General features: G+C 54.9%; 2 protein-coding genes across 2 annotated transcripts in view; both read left to right on the forward strand.

The window, feature by feature from the left end:
• PSAP (prosaposin) overlaps window positions 1-21684 on the forward strand; it is a 517400-nt gene that overhangs the window by 251565 nt on the left and 244151 nt on the right. The gene's annotated exons all lie outside the window — the stretch shown is intronic.
• SPOCK2 (SPARC (osteonectin), cwcv and kazal like domains proteoglycan 2) overlaps window positions 1-21684 on the forward strand; it is a 28384-nt gene that overhangs the window by 4445 nt on the left and 2255 nt on the right. Inside the window, exons 2-10 of the mRNA XM_050803703.1 lie at window positions 12203-12211; window positions 12561-12606; window positions 12851-12965; window positions 14661-14775; window positions 16785-16899; window positions 17354-17473; window positions 17967-18185; window positions 20594-20656; window positions 21547-21684. Of these exons, the coding sequence (XP_050659660.1) occupies window positions 12203-12211; window positions 12561-12606; window positions 12851-12965; window positions 14661-14775; window positions 16785-16899; window positions 17354-17473; window positions 17967-18185; window positions 20594-20656; window positions 21547-21684 (940 nt within the window). The remainder of the gene's footprint in view (window positions 1-12202; window positions 12212-12560; window positions 12607-12850; window positions 12966-14660; window positions 14776-16784; window positions 16900-17353; window positions 17474-17966; window positions 18186-20593; window positions 20657-21546) is intronic.

Consider the following 21684-nt stretch of genomic DNA (forward strand, 5'->3'; position numbering starts at 1 on the left):
AGCCCCCAGTGTCTCCAGCAGCCTTCCCATAGCCTGCTCCCCACCCAGGCCTAGCAACACTCCAGAGGCAGCTCTCCACCCAGGAGGGGCTGGAGTGCAGTGTGCTGGGACAGCTCTGGCCTGGGTGCAGGTTCAGACTCTGCCACTGACTGGCCCCAGGATACCGGGCACATCACATAACCCCTCTGAGCTTCGGTTTCAGACTAGGAAACTAAAAGGGACGCATAAGCCTGAAGGCACCTTGTCAGGGGGCTGGAGGGCTTCCAGGGCAGGTACTATGCTCCTTCCCGATGGAAAAACCACCAGATGGGTCCTCATTTCTGGGGCTGGCCCACACCATGCCTGTCCCTGTGAGAAAGACGTTACTGCACGTTCACTGTCACTCATTCACTGCAGATCTGAGCACTTCCTGGATGCCAGGGACTTCATCATGATCCTGGAGTCTGGTCCAGGGATATTGTTACCTGCTGGCTACATATGAGTCTCATGTGTTTAGGAACACCAAAAAGGCAAGTAGCAAGTAGCCACAAAGGGGCTCCCTCCTGACCACCCCTCCCTGCTTCCCACCCCACACACCTAAACCAGCGTGAGTGTGGGGATGCGCTGCGCCAATGTCTGTGGGTAAGTGTGGGTGTGTGAGAAGAACCCAAAAGTGGGTCAGGATGGATTTCATAATTGGGGTTTGGGTCCTCTGCCAGATAAAGTGACTAAAAACAAAATAAAACATATAACAACAACAACAACAATTGGGGTTTGAGAATGGAAGGGTGGGCCTTTCCCTGACCTCCCCTCCACCCCGGCTTCTAACTGGAGCAGTGTCAGCAGAATGATGGGCTCTTGAACACCCAGCCAGACTCCAAGCCTGGGAAGAGAGGGAGAGAAGAGCCCTCTTTGCCTGGAGAGGCTGTCGTATGCTACTCCAGTCTTGCAGCAGCCTGAGAGGATGGGAAGCCAGCACCCTCCCCTCCCCTTCTCGAAGAGGTCAGAAGGCTACCTGGAGCACAGAAGAGCTCTGTCCTACCCTGAGCCCCAAGGGCCAGAGAGAGTGCTCTGCTCATCTTCCCAGTGAGGGGATAGAACTAGTTGTGACCTTAGGGCAGCCACTTCACCCTTCTGGGCCTTGATTTTCCTGGTGGTTTAGTGGGGAGGCGAAACCAAATCATCTACAGAGGCTTTAGCATGCTGTGACTCCAGGAAGAGCCTGGAAATGGCCTGGCCACCCACAGGTATACCCTGCCTATCCTGCCACACCACCGCCACAGGCTGGGCAGCAAGTCTTTGGGTTTAAGGAAGAGATTCTCTTTTTTCTCCAGAGAAAGTACCTGTGACCAGATTAGGGGAGGGTATATTAGCTGGAGACCAAGAAACCTGAGAAATGGGGCCTAATGGCATCTTGGGGCAAGCACCAGGCTGAGGACGCACGTATCATCTCTCTTAGTTAGCTAGTTAGCGTGGGCTGCTGTAACAAGATACCAGAGATGGGGTGGCTTAAACAACAGAGATTTATTTTATCCTCACACTTCTGGAGGCCAGGAAGTCTAAGATCAGGATGCTGGCAGACTTGGTGTTTGATGAGGGCCCTCTTCCTGGCTTACACTTTTCTCATTATAGCCTCACATGGCAGAGAGAGAGAGAGCATGAGCTCTATGTAGCCTCTTCCTTTTTTTTTTTTTTTTTTGAGACAGGGTCTCACTCTGTCACCCAGGTTGGAGTGCAGTGATGCAGTCCTGGCTCACTGCAACCTCCACCTCCTAGACTCAAGCGATCCTCCCACCTCAGCCTCCCAAGTAGCTGGGATCACAGGCACACACCACCACGCCTGGCTAATTTTTGTATTTTTTGTACATAGGGGGTTTCACCATGTTGCCCAGGCTGGTCTTGAACTCCTGGACTCAAGCAATCCACCCCCTTCCACCTTCCAAAGTGCTAGGATTACAGACATGAGCCACCATGCCAGCCTCTAGCCTCTTAAACAGACCCCGATGAGGGCCCTACCCTGATGGCTTACCTAGACTGAATCCACCCCCCCCAAGACCCCGCCTCCTAATCAACTCCCATTGGAGGTCAGGATTTCAGCATTTGGGTTTGGGGGAACACAAACATGCAGTCTACAACGCCATCTCTGCGTCTCCTTGCAGGAGCAATGTGGGTCTTCTTAGATTTGCGGATGGGAAAAATGTATGCCCAGGCCTAGGCCTGGATACAGAATTTAGATACCACTGTGCCCAGCCTCAGTGTGCAGACCTGGCCCGGCTGTGGCTCTTGAAGTGTGCCAGCCTCTGACTGCCCAAGGGCTTGGCCAGCATCCAGTTGCAGGTGTGGCTCCTTCCTTGGGGTTCCTGCAGCGTTTATTGGCCATAACTCATTTGGCATAGGTTTAGATGCCACCTCATAGCATCACTTAAACTGCGGGCTGTATCTTCCGAGTCCTCCTGCTGGTATTTGTAATGTATGTTTGTCACATTCCTCCCATCGTAATCCCCTGAGGACAGGGTCTGGGAACAGACTGCCTCGCGTAGCTTACCACCCCATCCCCAGAGCATTGCATGGGGTGTTTGGCACACAGTAGGTGCTCAATGTAAACGTGTGCACTGTGGCATGTTAGAGCCAGACAGGATCTCATCCAGCACATTCTCTGCACCCCTCCCTCTCCTCTCCAAGTAGCAGGGCTGTGGGTTCAAATAAAGAGGGGCTGGGGTGCTGGTCTGACTGTGCTGGTGATTTGGGGAGATCTCTTCCTCTTCCTGAACCCCAAAACATTGGGACAAACACAGCAACACGCTCAGCTCCCTGAATTTCAGTGATTCATTTGTGGGATAAGGGAGTGAATGATAAATGAAGGACGACTGTCCCCGGGTCTCCCTGTCCTTCAGCCCTCTGTGCCTGTCCCTGGCTGCAGCCAGTCTCCCACTTTATCCTGTGGAGAGGGTGCTCTGAGCCTCTTCCCCACTCCCACACCTTATTATGCCCAAAGAGTGTGCCAGTCACCTATCAGACATGTGGATGGTGGGGACAGGGCTCCCTCGGGTAGAGAACAGCTTCTGTAGGGCGGGGTGTGCAGCCCCCTCCTGCTCTCTGCCCTAACACCTGCCAATCTGTCAAGGCTGCCCTGTACAGAAGGGTAAGCCAGACCCCGCTGGTGTCTTACCTCTGCCTGGATGCAAACAGCTCGCTCCTTCCCTGACCCCCTGTCCCCTGGCACAGGGCAGAGGACGCAAAGAGTCTGAAATCGTTCAGGCTCCTATTCTGCTGATCTCCAAGTTCTCAGTTTGGAAGAACTGGGGGAGCAGAATCCTGGAGGCTCAGAAGCACTGAGCCCCACATTTCACAGGTAAAGAAACAGGGCCAGCCGGGCGCGGTGGCTCAAGCCTGTAATCCCAGCACTTTGGGAGGCTGAGACGGGCAGATCACGAGGTCGGGAGATCGAGACCATCCTGGCTAACATGGTGAAACCCCGTCTCTACTAAAAAATACAAAAAACTAGCCGGGCGAGGTGGCGGGCGCCTGTAGTCCCAGCTACTCAGGAGGCTGAGGCAGGAGAATGGCGTACACCCGGGAGGCGGAGCTTGCAGTGAGCTGAGATCCGGCCACTGCACTCCAGCCTGGGTGACTGAGCGAGACTCCGTCTCAAAAAAAAAAAAAAAAAAAAAAAAAAAGAGAAACAGGGCCAGAGAAAGGGCAGGCACCTGCGACAGCGCTCCTCTTGCGGCCCGGGGCTCTTCCCCTGCACCATGGCCTGTGGCTCAGCTCCAGCCCTGGGGTCTCCCTCAGACCTCCCTGGGGCTTGAATTCTGACCCCCATCCCCATGTTCCAGAAGGGAAGCCAGGGTCCTGAGGCAGCTCAGAACACAGCCCCGGGCCTCTCACTCCTCCCACTGTTCTCTGCCCTTTATGGACTATTGGGGCAGGGACCAAGGACTAGGGCAACCACCAAAATGCCACTGGACCAGCAGGGAGGTCAGGCCCCGGGCATCAGGTGGGTGTTGGCACAGGCATACCTGAGCCCAGGCCCAGCCCGGCTCCTGGCACGCGGGGAGTGATGATAAGCACATTTTTGCCCTCCAAGGAAATTCCTCTGAGGGCAGAGGAGGTGGGAGGCTGGAGTCTTCTAGATGCCTGTCTCCTTCTGTTTATCCAGGCCTAACACAGCCTCTGCCGCCGCCTCCAAGAGAGGGGCAAGTATTTATACCTGGCCCCTCTGCCCCCCACCCCCCTGCCCAGCCACCCCCACCCCCTCGCAGGGATGCTGCCTCCCCAAGTGCCCTCTCCCGGGTGTGTGATGGGGTGTTAATCCTCAGCAGAGGAGGATCCCAGGTGTCGCCACTGGGCCCCGCCTCGCTCTTTTCTGGGTCCTTCTCTCTGTGCCCTGTGGCTGTTTCCAGGGAGGGCAGGAGAAGGCCACAGAGGCCAGCTTCTTTCCAGTCCTGGGCCTTCTTCGGTGGACTGGCCTCCATCACAGGCTCCCTTGCCTGAGGAATGAGGTCAAAATAATGGCAGGTACAGGGCCTCTCAGATGCTGAGCCAGGCCTGGCCCACTTCCATTTTTAGAGATTCTTGGTCTATTAAAAAATGAAGAAATGCCGTAACAAGGTTAGGGAAGTTGTAGTGTATTCAGTCTTATGATGACCGTCTTCTTTCCGTCCTCTTGCTGTGCTTCTGGCTGTGTGGCAAGTGGAGACAATGTCAGACATCCATATTGAGGCCCCTTGTAACACTGAGATCCTACAGAGCCTCTGCCCAGCCCTGCCCCTACGCTCCCCGGGTGTGTGCCAGAGAACCCGGGGTTCAGGTGTCCTGTCTTGTGTGTTTTGAAAGTACAGAGCTGGCCGGGCGCGGTGGCTCAAGCCTGTAATCCCAGCACTTTGGGAGGCCGAGGCGGGCGGATCACGAGGTCAGGAGATCGAGACCATCCTGGCTGACACGGTGAAACCCCGTCTCTACTAAGAAATACAAAAAACTAGCCGGGCGAGGTGGCGGGCACCTGTAGTCCCAGCTACTGGGGAGGCTGAGGCAGGAGAATGGCGTGAACCCGGGAGGCGGAGCTTGCAGTGAGCTGAGATCCAGCCACTGCACTCCAGCCTGGGCGGCAGAGTGAGACTCCGTCTCAAAAAAAAAAAAAAAAAAAAAAAAAAAAAAAAAGTACAGAGCTTCAGTTCACAAAGTGCCCTTGCAGACATGATTGCTCAGGTTCTTCTGTAGCTCAGAGGGGAAGGCAAGGGGGTCTTCCTTATTTTGCAGCCAAGGAAGCCAGTCCAGCAAGGGAAGCAACTCACTTGCTGGCAGTCAGTGGCAAGACCAAGCAGGAGCCCAGGCCCCCCGAGTCCTTGGTGGTGAGGGGTATAGGGGGTAAGGTCTCCCTGTCACACTGTGCTGCAAAGAAGCAGGTGGATCTTGACCCCATAAGCCAGGGTCTGGAGGGCTGCTCTTCTTTGCTGATGCGCTGCTGGGCCCCAAGCTTCCCACCAGATGGAGAAGCTGGGAGAGATTGGGTTAATTCAAGCTGTGAAGTGAGCGGGTGATTTGGGTGCTAATTAAAATGACAGGAAGTAAACAGCACTTGGAAACACCCAGCATGTGCCCCCTAAGCCTGACTAGGCTTGCGCACTCACTGCTGTCTCCCCCAGCTTGGCGCAGTGGGCACCGTCTCCATGGCAACTGAGCTGAGCTGCAGAGATCAAAGCTGGAGATGGGTTAGCTCCAAACCAGCCAAACCAGGGGTCGTGTGAAGGGGTTTCTGAAAAATGCCTGGAGAACGGGGGCCCCCAGGTGTCTTCCTCTTCCACCGCCAGACCCTCCCCTCCTAACTGCAAAACTCCCTGCCTAGGGCTTGAAGCTGAGTTGGTGTGGTAGGAGAAACCACCTGTGGGCTGGGATTGGGCCTCCTGGGACCCGCCCCTGGCCTGGGACTTTTTTCATCAGCTAACATTCATGGAGTACTGGTTAGAGGCATGGATTCTGGAATCACAGTTCTGGGTGCAGCACTCTTCTCCTTTGCAATTGCTGTGTGACCCTGCATAAGTCACTTAACCTCTCTGAGCCTCAATTTTATCATCTGAGACATGGAGATAATAATAGTAATGTTTCTTAGAGTTGTTGTGAAGAGGAAACAAGCCAATGAATGTAAAATGTTTAGCATAATGCTTGCCACGTGGTAATTGCTGTAAAGATGTCAGCCAGTGTTAGGAGTGTGTATTACTAGATGCTGGGCATAGAGAGAAGAAATTTACATGATCTCTGCCCTCAAGGAGGGCATCCAAGGAACTGGCCATCTAACTAGGGCAGAGTGAGGCGGAGGCGACATTGCCTGGTGTCACTGGAGCAGTGGTAGACTTCTGTGAGGTGCAGCTGGCCTGAAGGATAAGGAGTGGGGCTCGGGAAGATGATGGCCGAGCTGGGTTTTGGGAGATGAGTAGAAATTCTGGGGCTGACGTGAACTGGCATTCCAGATGGCGAAGGCTGTGCTGGCCATGCTGGAACCTTGCAGGAGGGACCTGGAGCCGGGGTAGCCAGGGAGAGATCAAGAGAAGATGGAATTTCTTCTGTAGGTGACAGGGAACCCGTGAAAGGCTTTCAAAATATAATACTTATGATATTTTTTATTATTTTTAGAATTTATTTTATTTTATTTATATTTATTATGATTATGATTATGTTTTTTCCCTTTATTACAAAGTAATATATGTTCATTGCAGAAATTTTGGGGAAAGTTGGGGAAAAGCAGAAAGATGTCAGAATTCTCTGTATTCCTACCCAGCAGAGGAAATGACTATTACCATTTTGGTGTAAATCCTTTTCACCTACTCACTTTCTTTTTCCCCAAAATGAGATCAAACTGTATATTCAGTTTCAAGGAGGGAGAGACCGGGTCAGAATTGTGTTCTGGAAGGATCTGGGTGGCCACAGCCATGTGGAAGATGGTGGGAGGAGGGAGACCCTCAGGAGGCGCTGCAGTTGTTCGGGTTGGGGTGGTCCAGGCCAGTGGGTGGAGGGCAGGGAGGGCAGGCAAGAGGGATTTGGGAGGGGAAGGGGCAGGACAGTCTTTGGGTTGGCAAGGGTGGCACTGTGAGCCCGCTGCAGGAACAGGCCTGGAATGGGAAGCAGGAGCCTGGGTTCTCCCGGGACCAGCCTGTTCCTCAGCGCACCTTGTATTGCTTTGTGTGAGGCACCCTCGGAGGGAGGAAGAACGGCTGATCTTTTTCATCCCAGAGGCCCTGTGTTTGGGGTGAAGACACCCAAGAACATCAGCAAAGTGTTAGACATAAGCACAGAGCGGGAGGGACCTGAGGCCTCATGGCTGGCTCAGTGGTCTCTAAGCTGCCTGCCTAGAGCCAGCGCAGAAGCCTGGCCCAAGCTGGGTCTTGCCCATGGGATTCCAGAAGTCTCAGGTAGCACGTGGGTGCTGGAAGATTTAAAAAGCTCCTCGGGGAAGGGCACGGTGGCTCATGCCTGTAACCCCAGTGCTTTGGGGGGCTGAGGCAGGAGGATCACTTGAGCCCAGGAGTTGGAGATCAGCCTGGGCAGCATATCAAGACCCTATCTCTATGAAAAAAACCACACCAAAAGTTAGACAGGCATGGTGGCACATGCCCGTGGTCCCAGGTACTTGCAAGGCAGGAGGATCGCTTGAGCCTGGGAGTTTGAGGCTACAGTGAGCTATGATCGTGCCACTGCACTCCTGCCTGGGTGACAGAGCAAGACCCTGTCTCAATAAATAAATAAAAATAAAGAGCTCCTCGGCTGATTCTAAGGCACAGTCACCACTGAGGTCCTCATGGCACAGTAAGGAAGTGACTTGTTTGAGGACACGCCGTGGGCCAGGCTGAAAGTGGACTCCTGGTCCAATGCCCCTTCTGTGTCCTCTCTCTACCTCCTCCTCCTCAGTGCAGACACTGGTCCTCTCTCAAGGAGAGATACTCTAACTTATGGGGTGGGAGTAGGGGATGGGGAACCCTGGCTCAGTTCCTCTTTTGTCTTGCAATCTCTGGCCAGTTGCTGTTCCTCTCTGAACCTTCATTTTCTCCTTTCTTCTGGTGTTGATCCTGTTGGCTCTGACTACTTCATAGGACTGTGAAGACAAAAGGCAGACCCATCCAAATTCCTGGAGAGAACTTACTCTAAAAGCACCATGCAGGCTGGGCACAGTGGTTCACGCCTGTAATCTCAGCACTGTGGGAGGCTAAGGCAGGAGGATTGCCTGAGCCCAGGAGTTCAAGACCAGCCTGGGCAACATGGCAAGACCCCCATCTCTATTAAAAAAAAATGTTTTTAAATTAAAAGCTTTACTCATATAGATAGGTAGATAGATAAGCATATCTAAGCACCATGCAATACAAGCCATGGGCTCTTCCAAATCCCCATTTTCCAGGTGAGGTTGGCAGCAGAGCCACCTGCCAGCACTCTCAGGTGTGGAACGGGGCCTCTGTTTCCTGAGAAGCCCCGGGTGCCCTGATGAGACTATTTCTCACAACTGCTAATGAGCCCACTGGGGTGCCAGAAATAGACACCCAACGCTGCACTGAAAGGCATTATTCGCACTTGCCAACAAACACCTTCTTATCAGCTTAAAGGTGGCACCAGCCCACACGTGGCCTCAGGGGCCCTCAGTGTGTCCCTGGGTTTTGCCCTCAGAGTGGCCACTCCCAAGTTGCCCACAGGACTTCCTCATCCTTCCTCCCTGCAAGACCACCTAGGGGACTCTCCTCACACCGCCTATGGTCTCTGCTGTCCCCGTGGTGGCCTCTCCCTCTCCACTTTTACGGGGTTCCTCATGTGGCATCTCTGTCCCCCATTTCCCCACCCGCAGTCCGGGGCCTGTTCGGCTTTGATTTGTTAAGTGCTTCTTGGATCCCAGGCACCCCACAGGTGCCATCTGCTTTAATCTCTGAGTAGTGCCGTGAGGCACTGAGCCCCTTGAGGTCGGGTGCTTGCCCAAGGTGCACTGGTCAGGGGAAGCCTGGGGATCTGCAGAACCCCAGGGCCCTGCTCTCCTCGTCCCTCTCTGGCTGGCTGTCTTTGCTCTCCTGGGAGTGAGGGTCCTGGAATCCAGATCCACCGGGGCCCCTCCATCCCTCCCACCCAGCCTGGCCACAGCAGAGGCAAAAAGCCGAGGCTGGAACCTGGGGCAGTGCTTTGCACAGAAGGGGCTGCCTCCCTGCCAACTGAGTCAGGAGGGGAGTAGGGGATGGTGGAGCTGCTGGGGAAGTCCCTTTCTTAGAACTCCCACCCCATCCCCACTTTCCCCCAAATTTCTAATCAGAAATTCTTGGTCTTGATCTTTGAGAATCCACTGTGGCCGGGCGCGGTGGCTCACGCCTGTAATCCCAGCACTTTGGGAGGCCGAGGTGGGCGGATCACAAGGTCAGGAGATCGAGACCACGGTGAAACCCCGTCTCTACTAAAAATACAAAAAATTAGCCGGGCGCGGTTGTGGGTGCCTGTAGTCCCAGCTACTCGGGAGGCTGAGGCAGGAGAATGGCGTGAACCCGGGAGGCGGAGCTTGCAGTGAGCCGAGATCGCGCCACTGCACTCCAGCCTGGGCGACAGAGCGAGACTCCGTCTCAAAAAAAAAAAAGAGAATCCACTGTGTACTGAGTCCCAAAGATTCCACTCACAGCCTGGCTGGAGGTTAAGGCAGCAGGGTTGGGCCAGAGGATGGAAGTATCAGGGGCCTCAGATGACGCCCAGGGGCTGGAGGTGCCTTCCGTACTCCCACTCTGGGCAGGTGGGTTATGGGCACACAGATCTTGTTGGTTGAGGGCAGGTATGGTTGAGGGCTCATACCTCCCTCCCAGCACCCAGCCATTTCCTGTCACCTGCACAGTCTTGTCCCCACCCTTGCCCCAGGGGATGATGGGTACAGATGGGAAGACCCCAGCTGATGGAGACCAGTTGCTACTTTTGCCCCAACCCTTGTCATCATGGCCTCAGCAGCTGCACCTCTCTTGGCCTCCCTCCATCTTCTGTGGGGTGGACCCCCAGCAGAGGACCCCTGCACCCCGAGGAGCTCCTGGAGAAGGCTTTGTTGGTTTTAGCAAATGAGGGAAGTGGTACCTCCGCGGAAGCTTGCCTAGGGGCTCAGGAGTGCTCAGGTCAAGCCCCAGGGATGGGGTGGGTGTGACGCCAGGTGCCCCGCAGGCTCCCAGGAAGCACCCCTACAGCCATCCTCTGTCTGCTCCTGGGCCCAGGGGCTGTGGGACTCTTGGCTGCTGGGACAGGTATGTGTGGGCCAGGTGTGGGCTGAGCAGAGGGGTGGGGAAGAGGCTCAGTGAGAGAGACAGAGGAGAAAGGGACACAGGAACACACGGGGACGCAGGTGAAAGCAAGAGAAAGAAGGAGAGAGAGGGAGAGAGCCGGCCTGGGCCCTCACGGGAGCAGTTTGTGGTCCTCCCACCCTCTCCCTCCTTCCCGTCTCCTGCTGCCTCCCTCTCGCACTGCGGAAGAGGCAGGAAGGCCAGCCTGAGGGAGAGCCTCGAGTGCGAAACTGGAGGCTGCTCACAGAGTGGGTCTTGTCACCTCGTTTCTGGATAAAAACCATCTGGCACTGGGTGAACAGTGTCCTTGTTAGTGTCCTTGTTTTCCTACTGTAGCTACACACGTGTGTGCATATGTCCACCTGTGCATAAATGAGGATGTGCATACACGCAAACGCACCTGCACACACACGCTACATAGTACAGACCTGTGAGTGTGCATGAGTGCACCTGGGTCTGCATAAATGCACACATGCACAGAAGCATGCACTCGGGTCTATGCCTGTGCACACCGCGTCTTTCTTGGTGGTAATGCCAACTGCTTGCTCGGGTCTGGCCCCTTCTGGCCTTTGTCCAGGAGGCCTCACCCTGCCTGCTCTGATGCTTGCCAGCTTCCAGGGGAGGCTTCAGAAGCCTGAAGGCCTTGGGATTTCAAAGCCCTTTAGGCACGGTTCTGTGTGCCCACTGCTGCATGCATGTGGGTGCCCTTTGGTGCCATGGCCCCGTGCGCTTTTCCCCTAGACCTGACAGCTCTGCTCACCCCTGCACATCTCCGTTCCTTTGGGCTAGGGCAGAACTCAGGATGAAGGGGGCAGCTGCGCATGACTTCTCATGCCCTTCTCCCCCCCCAGCTCCCAGAGCCCTTCTGGAGCCCCACGCAGAGGAAGTGGGCAGCTGGTCCTTGTAACTGCCAGCCTCCAGGCCTGGGAAGCTCCCTCCTTGCCTGCCTGGCAGAGCTTCCACCAGGAGTGCCCTGGGACTGTTTGGTGTTTTTTAGCAACTGTCTCTGCCCTGTAGGGGAAAGGGAGGAAGCCAGATAAATTGGGTGTTCTTACCAGGGAGCTGGGTTGGGTGGGAGGTGCCCTGCCTCTGGCCACTCTGTGGTCCATGGCCTGAGAGGCCCCTGCAGCCGAGCAGGGTGAGAAGGTCTCCCTTGTGTCTTAGGCCTCAGAGAGTGTGTTGTAGCAAGAAGAGTGGCCTGTGCTGGGTGTCGGGACACCTGGGTTCTGTGACAGGAGGACCTGGGTCAGGTCATCTCCTGTCTCTGGGCTTTCTCCTGCACAAAGAGGGGGCTGGACCAGGTGACCTCGTAGGACCCTTTCTGGGTCCTCTGCCTCTGAGGATTTGAAGCTGACCTGTGATTAACTGGGGAAGCCTCATCACAGGCATGGCCTCCCCACTCACTCCGTGCACCAGCTGAGCTCTGTAGAGAAGTGAGACCTTGAGCAAAAAGCATCCCTTTGCAGCCTGGATGAGAGGGGCTTCCTCCCGCCTCACTCACATGGTGGGCAGAGGTCAGGAGAGCGGACTGACAAGGAAGGGGCCTTGGCAGGAGACAGACAGTGCACCGTTTCTCAGGCAGTTTCTGGGACACCCAGGGCACAGGCATGAGAAGCTCTGTTCCCGTGCAGTGTGGGCCCCTCGGACATCTGTCCTGGTGGTGGGGCTGGGAATGGAGTGGGGGTGCCCCACCCTCTCAAAGAAAAAGCCTCTTCTTCCCCTAAGGCCAGTCTTAAGCTCTGTGGTGAAGACGTAAGAATACTGGCCTCCTATTGGGGTTCCTGGGGATCAGAGGAACACAGCCATCAAAGGCCATTGCTCAGCACCCATGGCCACATGACGAGGCAGGGGACCCCAGAAACACCAGATGGCCTCACACTGATATCCTCATCTTTCTCCCTTTCTCCTCCTGCTCCGTTTTCCATGGCTTGCGGCTGTTCCCTGATCTCCAGGAAGTGGAGGTAAGTACTGCCGGGGGCCCAGTCTGTGTGGTCTCTGCAGAGCACATCCCCTCCCCTCCTGTCCCTCCACACCCTCACTCTGACTTGCCTTCCCTGCCAGCCTCCAGTGTGGCGCGGGGGCAATAAGGAGCTCACGGGAGAGGCTGGAAAGGATTCTAGACATGGGTTTACAGGGATAGAGGTGTGGGGAAGGCAGCTGGCAGGGCCTGGGTGGACAGGAGTCAGCCACCAGGATGACGGCCATTGGCACATGGCATTGCTGGCCCGGCCTCTCCTTGGCCCCGCAGTTGAACCTCTGGGATATGGATCTTAGCCCTTCCCTTCTCCCTTGTCCCTCTCTGTCCTCTAGGACGACTACATCAAGAGCTGGGAGGACAATCAGCAAGGAGATGAAGGTAACATGACTCTCCTGGTGGGGGAAGGTGACTGACAAGTGTGAAGACTTGAGACCAGAGGGCAAGCCCTGACCCCGCTTGGAGGCTCCTTGAGCAGCCAGGCCCTGGTAGGGGTGGGACTCCTGAGCTCAGGAGCTCTGGTTATCAAGGGCTGCTGGAGGGAGAGGGCTCCCAGCTCAGAAGTGGGGCTGGAGGTTCTTGGGTTCTCCCAGGTGACCTGTGTCCTGACTCTGTGCCCCTGTAGCCCTGGACACCACCAAGGACCCCTGCCAGAAGGTGAAGTGCAGCCGCCACAAAGTGTGCATCGCCCAGGGCTACCAGCGGGCTATGTGCATCAGTCGCAAGAAGCTGGAGCACAGGTGAGGGGTTTGGGGAGGTGGGAGCCCTGGAGGGGGTGTGTTCAAAGAGCAAGGGCTCAACTGACCCTCTCCTTATGAATTAGCCATCTACTGCTGTGAAATAAATTATAAAACTTAGTGCTTAAAACAGCAAATATGTATTATCTCACATCATTTCTGAGAGTTGGAATCCAGAAGTTGTTCTCTTAGATGGTTCTGGCTCAGGGTCTGTCTTGAGGTTATAATCAAGGTGCTGGCTGGGGCTGTTTCATCTGAAAGCTTGTCAGGGGCTGGAGGATCCACTTCCAAGCTCACTCTTATGCTCTTGGTTGGAGGCCTCAGTTCCTGGTCATGTGGACCCCTCCATAGGGATGCTTGAGTGTCCTTACAACATGGCGGCTGCCTTCACCTAAAGTAAATCATTCAAGAGATGAGTGAGGAGAAAGCCACACCATATAAGAACAATTACCAAACACTGTGGGATCCAGGGAAAGTCACATCTCCTTTTTGGGCCTTGATGTAGTATCTCTAAGACAAATAAGTTAGACTAGATAATTTGAGGTTCCTTTCAGCTTTGACATGCAGTGACTTCATGAAATATTTAAGGTGGTAGCTTGTGAGAGGTTGTAGCTTGCAGAGGAGAAAGGAGTGAGGGACATTTAAGGAAACCTTAGCTCCAGCTGGGTGTGGTGACTCACGCCTGTAATCCCAACACTTTGGGAAACCAAGGTGGGTGGATCACCTAAGGTCAGGAGTTCGAGACCAGCCTGACCAATATGATGAAATCCTGCCTCTACTAAAAATACAAAATTAGCCAGGCATGGTCGCTTGTGCCTATAGTCCCAGCTACTTGGGAGGCTGAGACAGGAGAATTGCTTGAACCTGGGAGGCTGAGGTTGCAGCGATCCAAGATCACGCCACTGCACTCCAGCCTGGGTGACAGAGTGAGACTCCATCTCGGAAAAAAAAAAAAAAAAAAAGGAAGTCTTAGCTCCAGCCCAAGGACAAGGCTTTGTCTGGCTTCAAGACCCTGGAAAAGGTTCCAGTTCCCTCCCTTCTCTCCTGAATCACAGAAGATGAAAGATGGAGTTGCAGTCTTAGAAGGCTGCAGGGGCGTGGCCGGTAATGTAATGCATGAAGAGCGGTTTTTTCACCGGCCGCTCTGTGGAGCACAGGCCTGGCAGCTCCTTCTTGGCCCTGGCCCATTATGTGGGAATGCAGGTCCAGGACTCCCATGTCTTCCATTTTTCAAAGAAAGGCCAAGAATCCAGGTATTTATGTGAACTCTCCCATTTGGTAAATGTTAGTGCATAAATAACTCAATTAAAAAAAAAAAAAAAACCCTTGGTGGCCAAATATGGCCCATAGGTCATCAGTTTGCAACCTCAGATTTGGTCTGACCCCTTAAGTGAAGTGTGACTCCCTTTTACCTCTGGCTGTCAGACCTGGAGTTGCTACCTGAAGGCCCCATGGGACTCAGTGAAGCCTGGAAGAAGCGAAGCTGGGGGAATTTATGCCTTGCCCAGTTGGTTCAACCCTCTGAACTGGAGGAAGGTCTGGCAGCAGTGTGGGGAGGGTGGGCAGGGGCAGGAAGGGGCTGATCTGCTGGAGGTTGCTGCTGCCTTCCTGTTGGAACAGGTCTCCTCAGCCCTCCCTTCCCCTGCTACTTCCTCATTGTCACCTCCACCCTGGTGTGCTCCCCACCCTCTCCTGTAGGATCAAGCAGCCGACCGTGAAACTCCATGGAAACAAAGACTCCATCTGCAAGCCCTGCCACATGGCCCAGCTTGCCTCTGTCTGCGGATCAGATGGCCACACATACAGCTCTGTGGTGAGGAGCCCTGGCCCCAGGTAGGGTGGGGGTGGAGTCACCCGAGGCCACAGGAAGCAGAAAGGATGACCCAGCTGGGGCCTCCCAAGGGGTTTCCAGGACTGGGGTGGGGCCAGATGGCAAGGTCAGTGCGTTCAATACAGCCAGCCATACTGGGGCCACCTGCAGCCCTGGCTGGGACTACCTGAGAGTTGGAGCCAGACCCTGTCTGTCCCTGACCTCGGACAGGTGCAGGTAGGGAGTGGGGCCTGGAAGAGACTCTGCGGTCAGGTAACTGCAAGTCAAAGGAACTGAGGGAAGCCTCAGCCAAGTGTCCATGGCTGTGGAAGAAGGAGCTCTGGCATCCAATTGTTAGAGGGCGAAGAAAGAAGGATTTCCACAGGGAGGCGCCAGTGTTCACCAGTGAGCAGGAGCCTTCTGGGGCAGCAGGAAATAATCCTCCATAAGAAGGCGATGGAAGAAGGAACTGACTGGGAGAATGAATTCGCACCTTATGGGGATTTTTGTGAGGATTTCAGGAGACAATATTTGAGAAAGCATTTAAAAAATTTTAGGCTGGTCATGGTGGCTCACGCCTATAATCTCAGCACTTTGGGAGGCTGAGACGGGTGGATTGCTTGAGTCCAGCAGTGTGAGACCAGCCTGAGCAACATAGTGAGACCCTGTCTCTACAAAAAATATAAAAATTAGCTGGGTGTGGTGGCATATGCCTGTGATTCCAGCTATTTGAGAGGCTGAGGTGGAGGCCAGGAGTTCGAGGCTGCAGTGAGCCATGATTGCACCAGCCTGGGCGACAGAGTGAGACCTTGTCTCAAAAAAAAAAAAAAAAAAAGTAACATAGAAATACAGATGCTGATTATGAATGTTTTTACTGGCAACAAGGAGTCAGGAATTGCTTGGTTTGGGAGGGCACTGACAGCTGGCTCGGGGTGGATGCCAGGGCTGAGGGGCCTTCCTGGAGTGAGATGCAGATTTCAGTCACCCGCTGTGGGTGATGATTGACGTTGCTGTGGGGATGAGGTCACCAGGGAGAAGAAAGGGAGGAGAGAGAGAGAGAATGAGGAAGAGGCCAAGGCAGAGGCTGTATTTAGGAGGTGGGAGGGGTGCAGAGGAGCTGGCAGAGCTGGCAGAGGGAGGAGGAGAAGAAGAGGAGCTAGTGTCCCACGACCCAAGGCCAGGGCAAGGTCTGGGCAGGACGCTGCAGTGTGGCCCGGTTCGGGGATCATGCTGTCCTTTAGGGAGGTGGAGTCAGCAGGAAATCTGGCTTTCACCCTGGCCCATGGCCTTGGGCAAGTCACTGGGCCTCTCTGCGCCTTGCTGTTCTCTGCTGAGCAGGAGAAACCCAAGCCTCCCAAGTGAGACAATGTTATCGAGTGCTGTGATGACCCGCTTCCCATTAGCAGCCGCCCCATGAGAAGAAAGAGATATGACCAGGAGAAAAGGCTTTCATGATGAGGAGTGCATGAGCCCCTCTCAGAACCTGGCTTTAGCAGGCAGCCGTGGCAGAAGCAGTTCTCAGTGAAGGCCGAGGAATTGTTAGATGCTCCATAGGCGGTGCTGTGTCTTCTCAGGAGAGCTGAGAAAAGCCCACTGGGGTGACTGTGGGGAGATCACTGAGGGAAGGGCTGATGGCTGATTACACAGGGACCAAGGAACAGGCCATGAGAACCAGGGGGAGCGACAGACAGCTAACACAGGGGAGGGGTGACGGGGCAGGGAGGGAAGGGGAGATGGGTGTCCTGGGAGGGACAAATCCTCAGAGAGGGCCGCGCAGGTTCATGGGAGCCTGCATGGCTAGGACCAGCTCTGGACTCCGCTTCCCGGGCCCTGCCTCTCTCCACCGTGCACCTTGGTCTGCAGAGGGACCAAGAGGGGCCCTTCCAGCTGTTCATGGGTGCTCCATGGGGGGAGGCAGATGTGGCTGCCATGGGAGACTTGAGGGTGACCCCAGTTGTGGGGACCCCTGGGGTAAGCCCTCAGTCCCCTGTCCCACCTTTCCCTGTGTGCAGTGTAAGCTGGAGCAACAGGCGTGCCTGAGCAACAAGCAGCTGGCGGTGCGATGCGAGGGCCCCTGCCCCTGCCCCACGGAGCAGGCGGCCACCTCCACTGCCGATGGCAAACCAGGTGAGGAGAGCACTGGGCCACCAGGCTGGGGGTGCTGCAGGGCCTCCTGGCACCTCCTTCAGGGCTCTAGGATGGTAGAAGAGGTGTGCAGAGCAAGAGGGAAGTGGCAAAAATGCAGAAAGGCTTCAGGGAGCTGTGAGGTCAGAGGTCCAGGTTAACACAGAGCAGGAGGCTTGGGCTCAGCCCTTGTTTCCCCCGCTGGGTGCCTGAAAGATGGGCGGAGGGAGGGACTCAGCCACAGGGAATCTGGGCTGTGTGTTTTTCATGCTAGGAAGGAGTGGGTGGTGGGAGATGGGAGAGGACTCAAGAGGAAGTCCGATTTCCACCTTCCCTTCTGCTGCTGCCTCCCTGACCCCTGCTCAGCCTCCTGGCCTGTAGGGCAGGATCCCAGACTGAGATCGAGCCTGCTGCTCCACTGCACATTCACCCTCCATGCCTTCTCTCTGTTCTGCAGAGACTTGCACCGGTCAGGACCTGGCTGACCTGGGAGATCGGCTGCGGGACTGGTTCCAGCTCCTTCATGAGAACTCCAAGCAGAATGGCTCAGCCAGCAGTGCAGCCAGTCCGGCCAGCGGTAGGAAGCTTGCTGCTCCGCCTGGAGGAGGGAGGGAGATAGGGAAGGGGCTGAGGACACAGGTGTATGCTGAGCCAGCCCACCCTTGCTCCTTCCTGCTGGACTCTGGGTCCTACAATCTGGGCCCCAAAAGAACCTTCACCCCAAAGAGGTCGACTTCCACCAGAGCAGGAGGGATACTAGTTAGCTAGTAGGAAGAACTTAACATGGGTGGAGGGAGCTTAAACCCTGACATGGGTAGCCCAGGGAAAGCAGGAATTCTTTTCCCTGAAGGGCTTTCAGAACAGGGTTTTGAATGGTTCAGGCATAGTCCTATGTGGAGGTGAAAGGAAGGACCCCTGGCCATTCTCGAGTTTGTCAATGCCATGGTTAGATTCCAAGCTGCCCAGACTCAGAACAGAGAGCTGGGGCTGATGGTGAGGTGGAGGGCTGGAGGGCTGGAGAAACGACTGAAGAGCTAGATGAATCGTGCCTGAACCTGGTCTTTTCCCAGGGCTGGACAAGAGCCTGGGGGCCAGCTGCAAGGACTCCATTGGCTGGATGTTCTCCAAGTTGGACACCAGTGCCGACCTCTTCCTGGACCAGACGGAGTTGGCTGCCATCAACCTGGACAAGTACGAGGTCTGCATCCGTCCCTTCTTCAACTCCTGTGACACCTACAAGGATGGCCGGGTCTCCACTGCTGAGTGGTGCTTCTGCTTCTGGAGGGAGAGTGAGTGTGACCCCTCTCCCAGGCCCCTGCCTCACCCGTGTGGGCTCTGCCTGAAGTTCCAGGCTCTCTTGGGAAGTCAGAGTGGCTCTTTCTTGGCTACGTCCCCAGACTCAGCACTTTCCCAGCTTGCCCACTTCCTGCACTCCCTCAGGGCTTCATCCTTTAAGGCCCGGGGAAGCCAACACTTTCAGCTCCCTTACTTGGCAGGCTCCCAGGCGGATCCAGATTTTGTGGGTCCTGACGCTTATATACTTTTGGAGGTCTTCTTTAAGAAAGAGTTAAAAAAAAATCCCAGCATTTTGGGAGGTCAAGGTGGGAGGATCATGTGACCCTGGGAGTTGGAGACCAGCCCAAACAATACAGGGAGACCTCATCTCTATGAAGAAGAAAACAAAAAATAGCCAGGCGTGGTGGCATGCGTTTGTGGTCCCTGCCACTTGAGAGGCCGAGGTGGCAGGATCGCTTGAGTCTAGGAGGTTGAGGCTACAGTGAGCTGAGATTGTGCCACTGCACTCCAGTCTGAGCAACAGAGCAAGAACCTGTCTCAAAAAAAAAAAAAAAAAAAAAAAAAAAAAAAGGAAAGAAAGGGTATGGAAAAATTACAAATGTAAACTTTCTGGGGCCCCTCGGGAGGGCTTGGGAAAGGGCTGTATAAATGAGGGTCTTAGAGCTGAAGATGCATTTGCTTCTCGGTGATTCTTCTTTTGGGCACATCTTACGTTTTGTGCCGCCAATAGGTGATTACATACGTTGTCATCAACCTTAGAGATGTGATGAAATTTCTCAGCTGAATATACCTGAAGCCAGAGCTTTCGAACCAGAGTCCTCTCTGGGGAGACTGAGGTCCCCAGGGCTCACCTGACCTGTGTGGCCGGAGCTGGGGAAGCCCTGGTGTTCCTCGCTGGATGCTTCTCCCCATCTTGGTGGGGGATCGGCAGTCAGGGCCCAAAGCTTCAGCCCGAGCCCCACCATACGCTAGTCAGGGATCCCCGGCAAGTGACCAAATCTTTCTAAGTTCTGCTTCTTCATCTGCATCAGGAAATAACAATACCTATCTTGGAGCCTGTTGTGAGGATGTGCCAAGAAAATCTGTGCAGAGCACCGTGTAATTCACAAATCCCTCTGCAAATGCGTGATGTTGTGATCTGTTTCAACACTCTGACTGCCCAGCCCTCCTGTGACCTGTGTCACTCCAGCACTTTGACTTTCCAGGCCTTTGAAGGCCATTCCATCCATTCTGTACAGCAGCTTTCTTGGGCAGGAGGCTGGGAACTGTCCTCATTTTACAACCAGGCAGGCTTCCAGGTTGGAGAGGTGGGGACTTCCCAAGGTCGCAGACAAGTTAGAGGCTGGCTGCCAGTTACAGTCATGCGTCACTTAATGAGGGGGATACATTCTGAGAAATGCATCATGAGGTGATCTCCTCACTGTGCAAGCATCACAGGAGTGCTTCCACAGACCCCGGTGGTGTGGCCTCCTGTGCACCTGGCCCATTGCTCCCAGGCTACAGCCTGTGCAGCATGTTATGTGCTGAATACTGCAGACACATAACATGTAACACATAAATGCTTACCATTGTTACAATGGTGTTACAATGGTAAGCATTTGTGCATCTAAACATAGCTAAACATAGACTGGGCGTGGTGGCTCATTTCTGTAATCCCAGCACTTTGGGAGGCCGAGGAAGGTGGATCACCTGAGGTCAGGAGTTTGAGACCAGTCTGGCCAACATGGTGAAATCCCGTCTCTATTAAAAAGACAAAAATTAGCCAGGCGTGGTGGCAGGCGCCTGTAATCCCAGCTACTTGGGAGGCTGAGGCAGGAGAATCACTTGAACCTGGGAGGCAGAGGTTGCAGTGAGCCAAGATCACGCCATTGCACCCCAGCCTGGGAGACAAGAGCAAAAGTCCATTAAAAAAAAATAAAATAAAATAAACAGTTAAAAACAGAAAAGGTATGGTAAAAATAGTGTTGTAATCTTATGGGACCACCATCCATTATTGACTGAAATGTTGTCATGTAGCGTGTGGCTGTATTTTCAGGCCTGGGAGTTCTCTCTAACATTCCCTCTAGCATTACGTTCCCCTGGGGTCTCTCACCCTTGGGTGTCTATGTGTTCACCCCACCTCCTCTTCTGAATCCTGTTATTCCTCTCATGGGTCCCTAGGACTTCTTGGGGACCTCAGGTCATCCACAGCTGTGGGATGAGCTCCCCTAATTAGAGACTGGGTGTTTTCATGCCACAGAGCTCCTGTGCTTCCCACCCCTGCTGTGGGGTGGCCCTGTGTCAGAAACGGGGTGTTTTCATCTTGCAGAGCCCCTGCCTGGGTCTCTAAGCCTTGAAGGGCTCAGTGCGTCCCCCCAGCACCAGGGGACAGCCCCATCAGAGATTGCTTCTCTCCCCACAGAGCCCCCCTGCCTGGCGGAGCTGGAGCGTGTCCAGATCCAGGAGGCTGCCAAGAAGAAGCCAGGTGAGGGGCCAGACCAGGCACTCAGAGGAGGAGGTGGGGACGGCTTCCTGGGTTCGTCTGAGACCCAGTGGCTCAAGCCTTGGGCCTCATGGCAGACATGGAGCCCAGAGGAGGCCCTGGTCTAGGAAGACAGGAGAGGGATGCCCCCTTCCTGTGTCTATCCTTGTGGGGGCAGGGCCTCCCAATCTGCCCCAGAAAAGCGTGTTCTAGGCACTAATTTTATGCCCATCCATGCCGGAGCTAGAGTTTGGGATACAGAAGGACGCTGGAACCCTCGAGTTCAGTTTCCTTCAGCAAGCCTGTGACTAGTGTTTGAGTGAGGCAGCTCCCTGAGAGACATTCCCTCACATACTCCATAAACACCTGGGGGCCTTCTCCAGAGATACAACAGCAACAGACCCAGCTCAGAGCGGGTGGCAAGACAGATGCGCTCCTCGGCCTCATAACCCTTTAGCTTGGGCCAGTCAGGAGACACACAACACACAAATGGACACACCAAAAAGATAGAACCAGCAGTGTGACCTGTACACAGGCGCCCAGGACCTTCAGCTGCAGGGCCTACAGGAAAGCGAGTGGGCCCTGAAGGCAGGTCAGACTCCGAGTGGCTGGGAGGAGAAGGCTGGGCTTTCCTGGCGGGGGACAGCCAGGCTGGAGGAACTGTGGGAGGATGGAGAGTGTCGAACCCGATGAAGTCAGACTGGCTGTCCTAGAAGATCTGGGCCACAGAGTCAGGGAAACCGATGGGGTGGCTGGGAGCTGGCACAGGGGCCTGAGCAGTGGTTCAAGGAAGCGGGTGTCCTCATCTCCAGCGAGTAGAGCCGGAGGTCACCTCTCTGAGGGGCCCACAGCCCAGGTCCCTGCTCTGACCTGCCTGGCCCCATCTCATTCAGGCATCTTCATCCCGAGCTGCGACGAGGATGGCTACTACCGGAAGATGCAGTGTGACCAGAGCAGCGGCGACTGCTGGTGTGTGGACCAGCTGGGCCTGGAGCTGACTGGCACCCGCACGCATGGGAGCCCTGACTGCG

The sequence above is a fragment of the Macaca thibetana genome, chromosome 9 (assembly GCF_024542745.1).
Source record: "Macaca thibetana thibetana isolate TM-01 chromosome 9, ASM2454274v1, whole genome shotgun sequence".
Lineage (NCBI taxonomy): Eukaryota > Metazoa > Chordata > Mammalia > Primates > Cercopithecidae > Macaca > Macaca thibetana.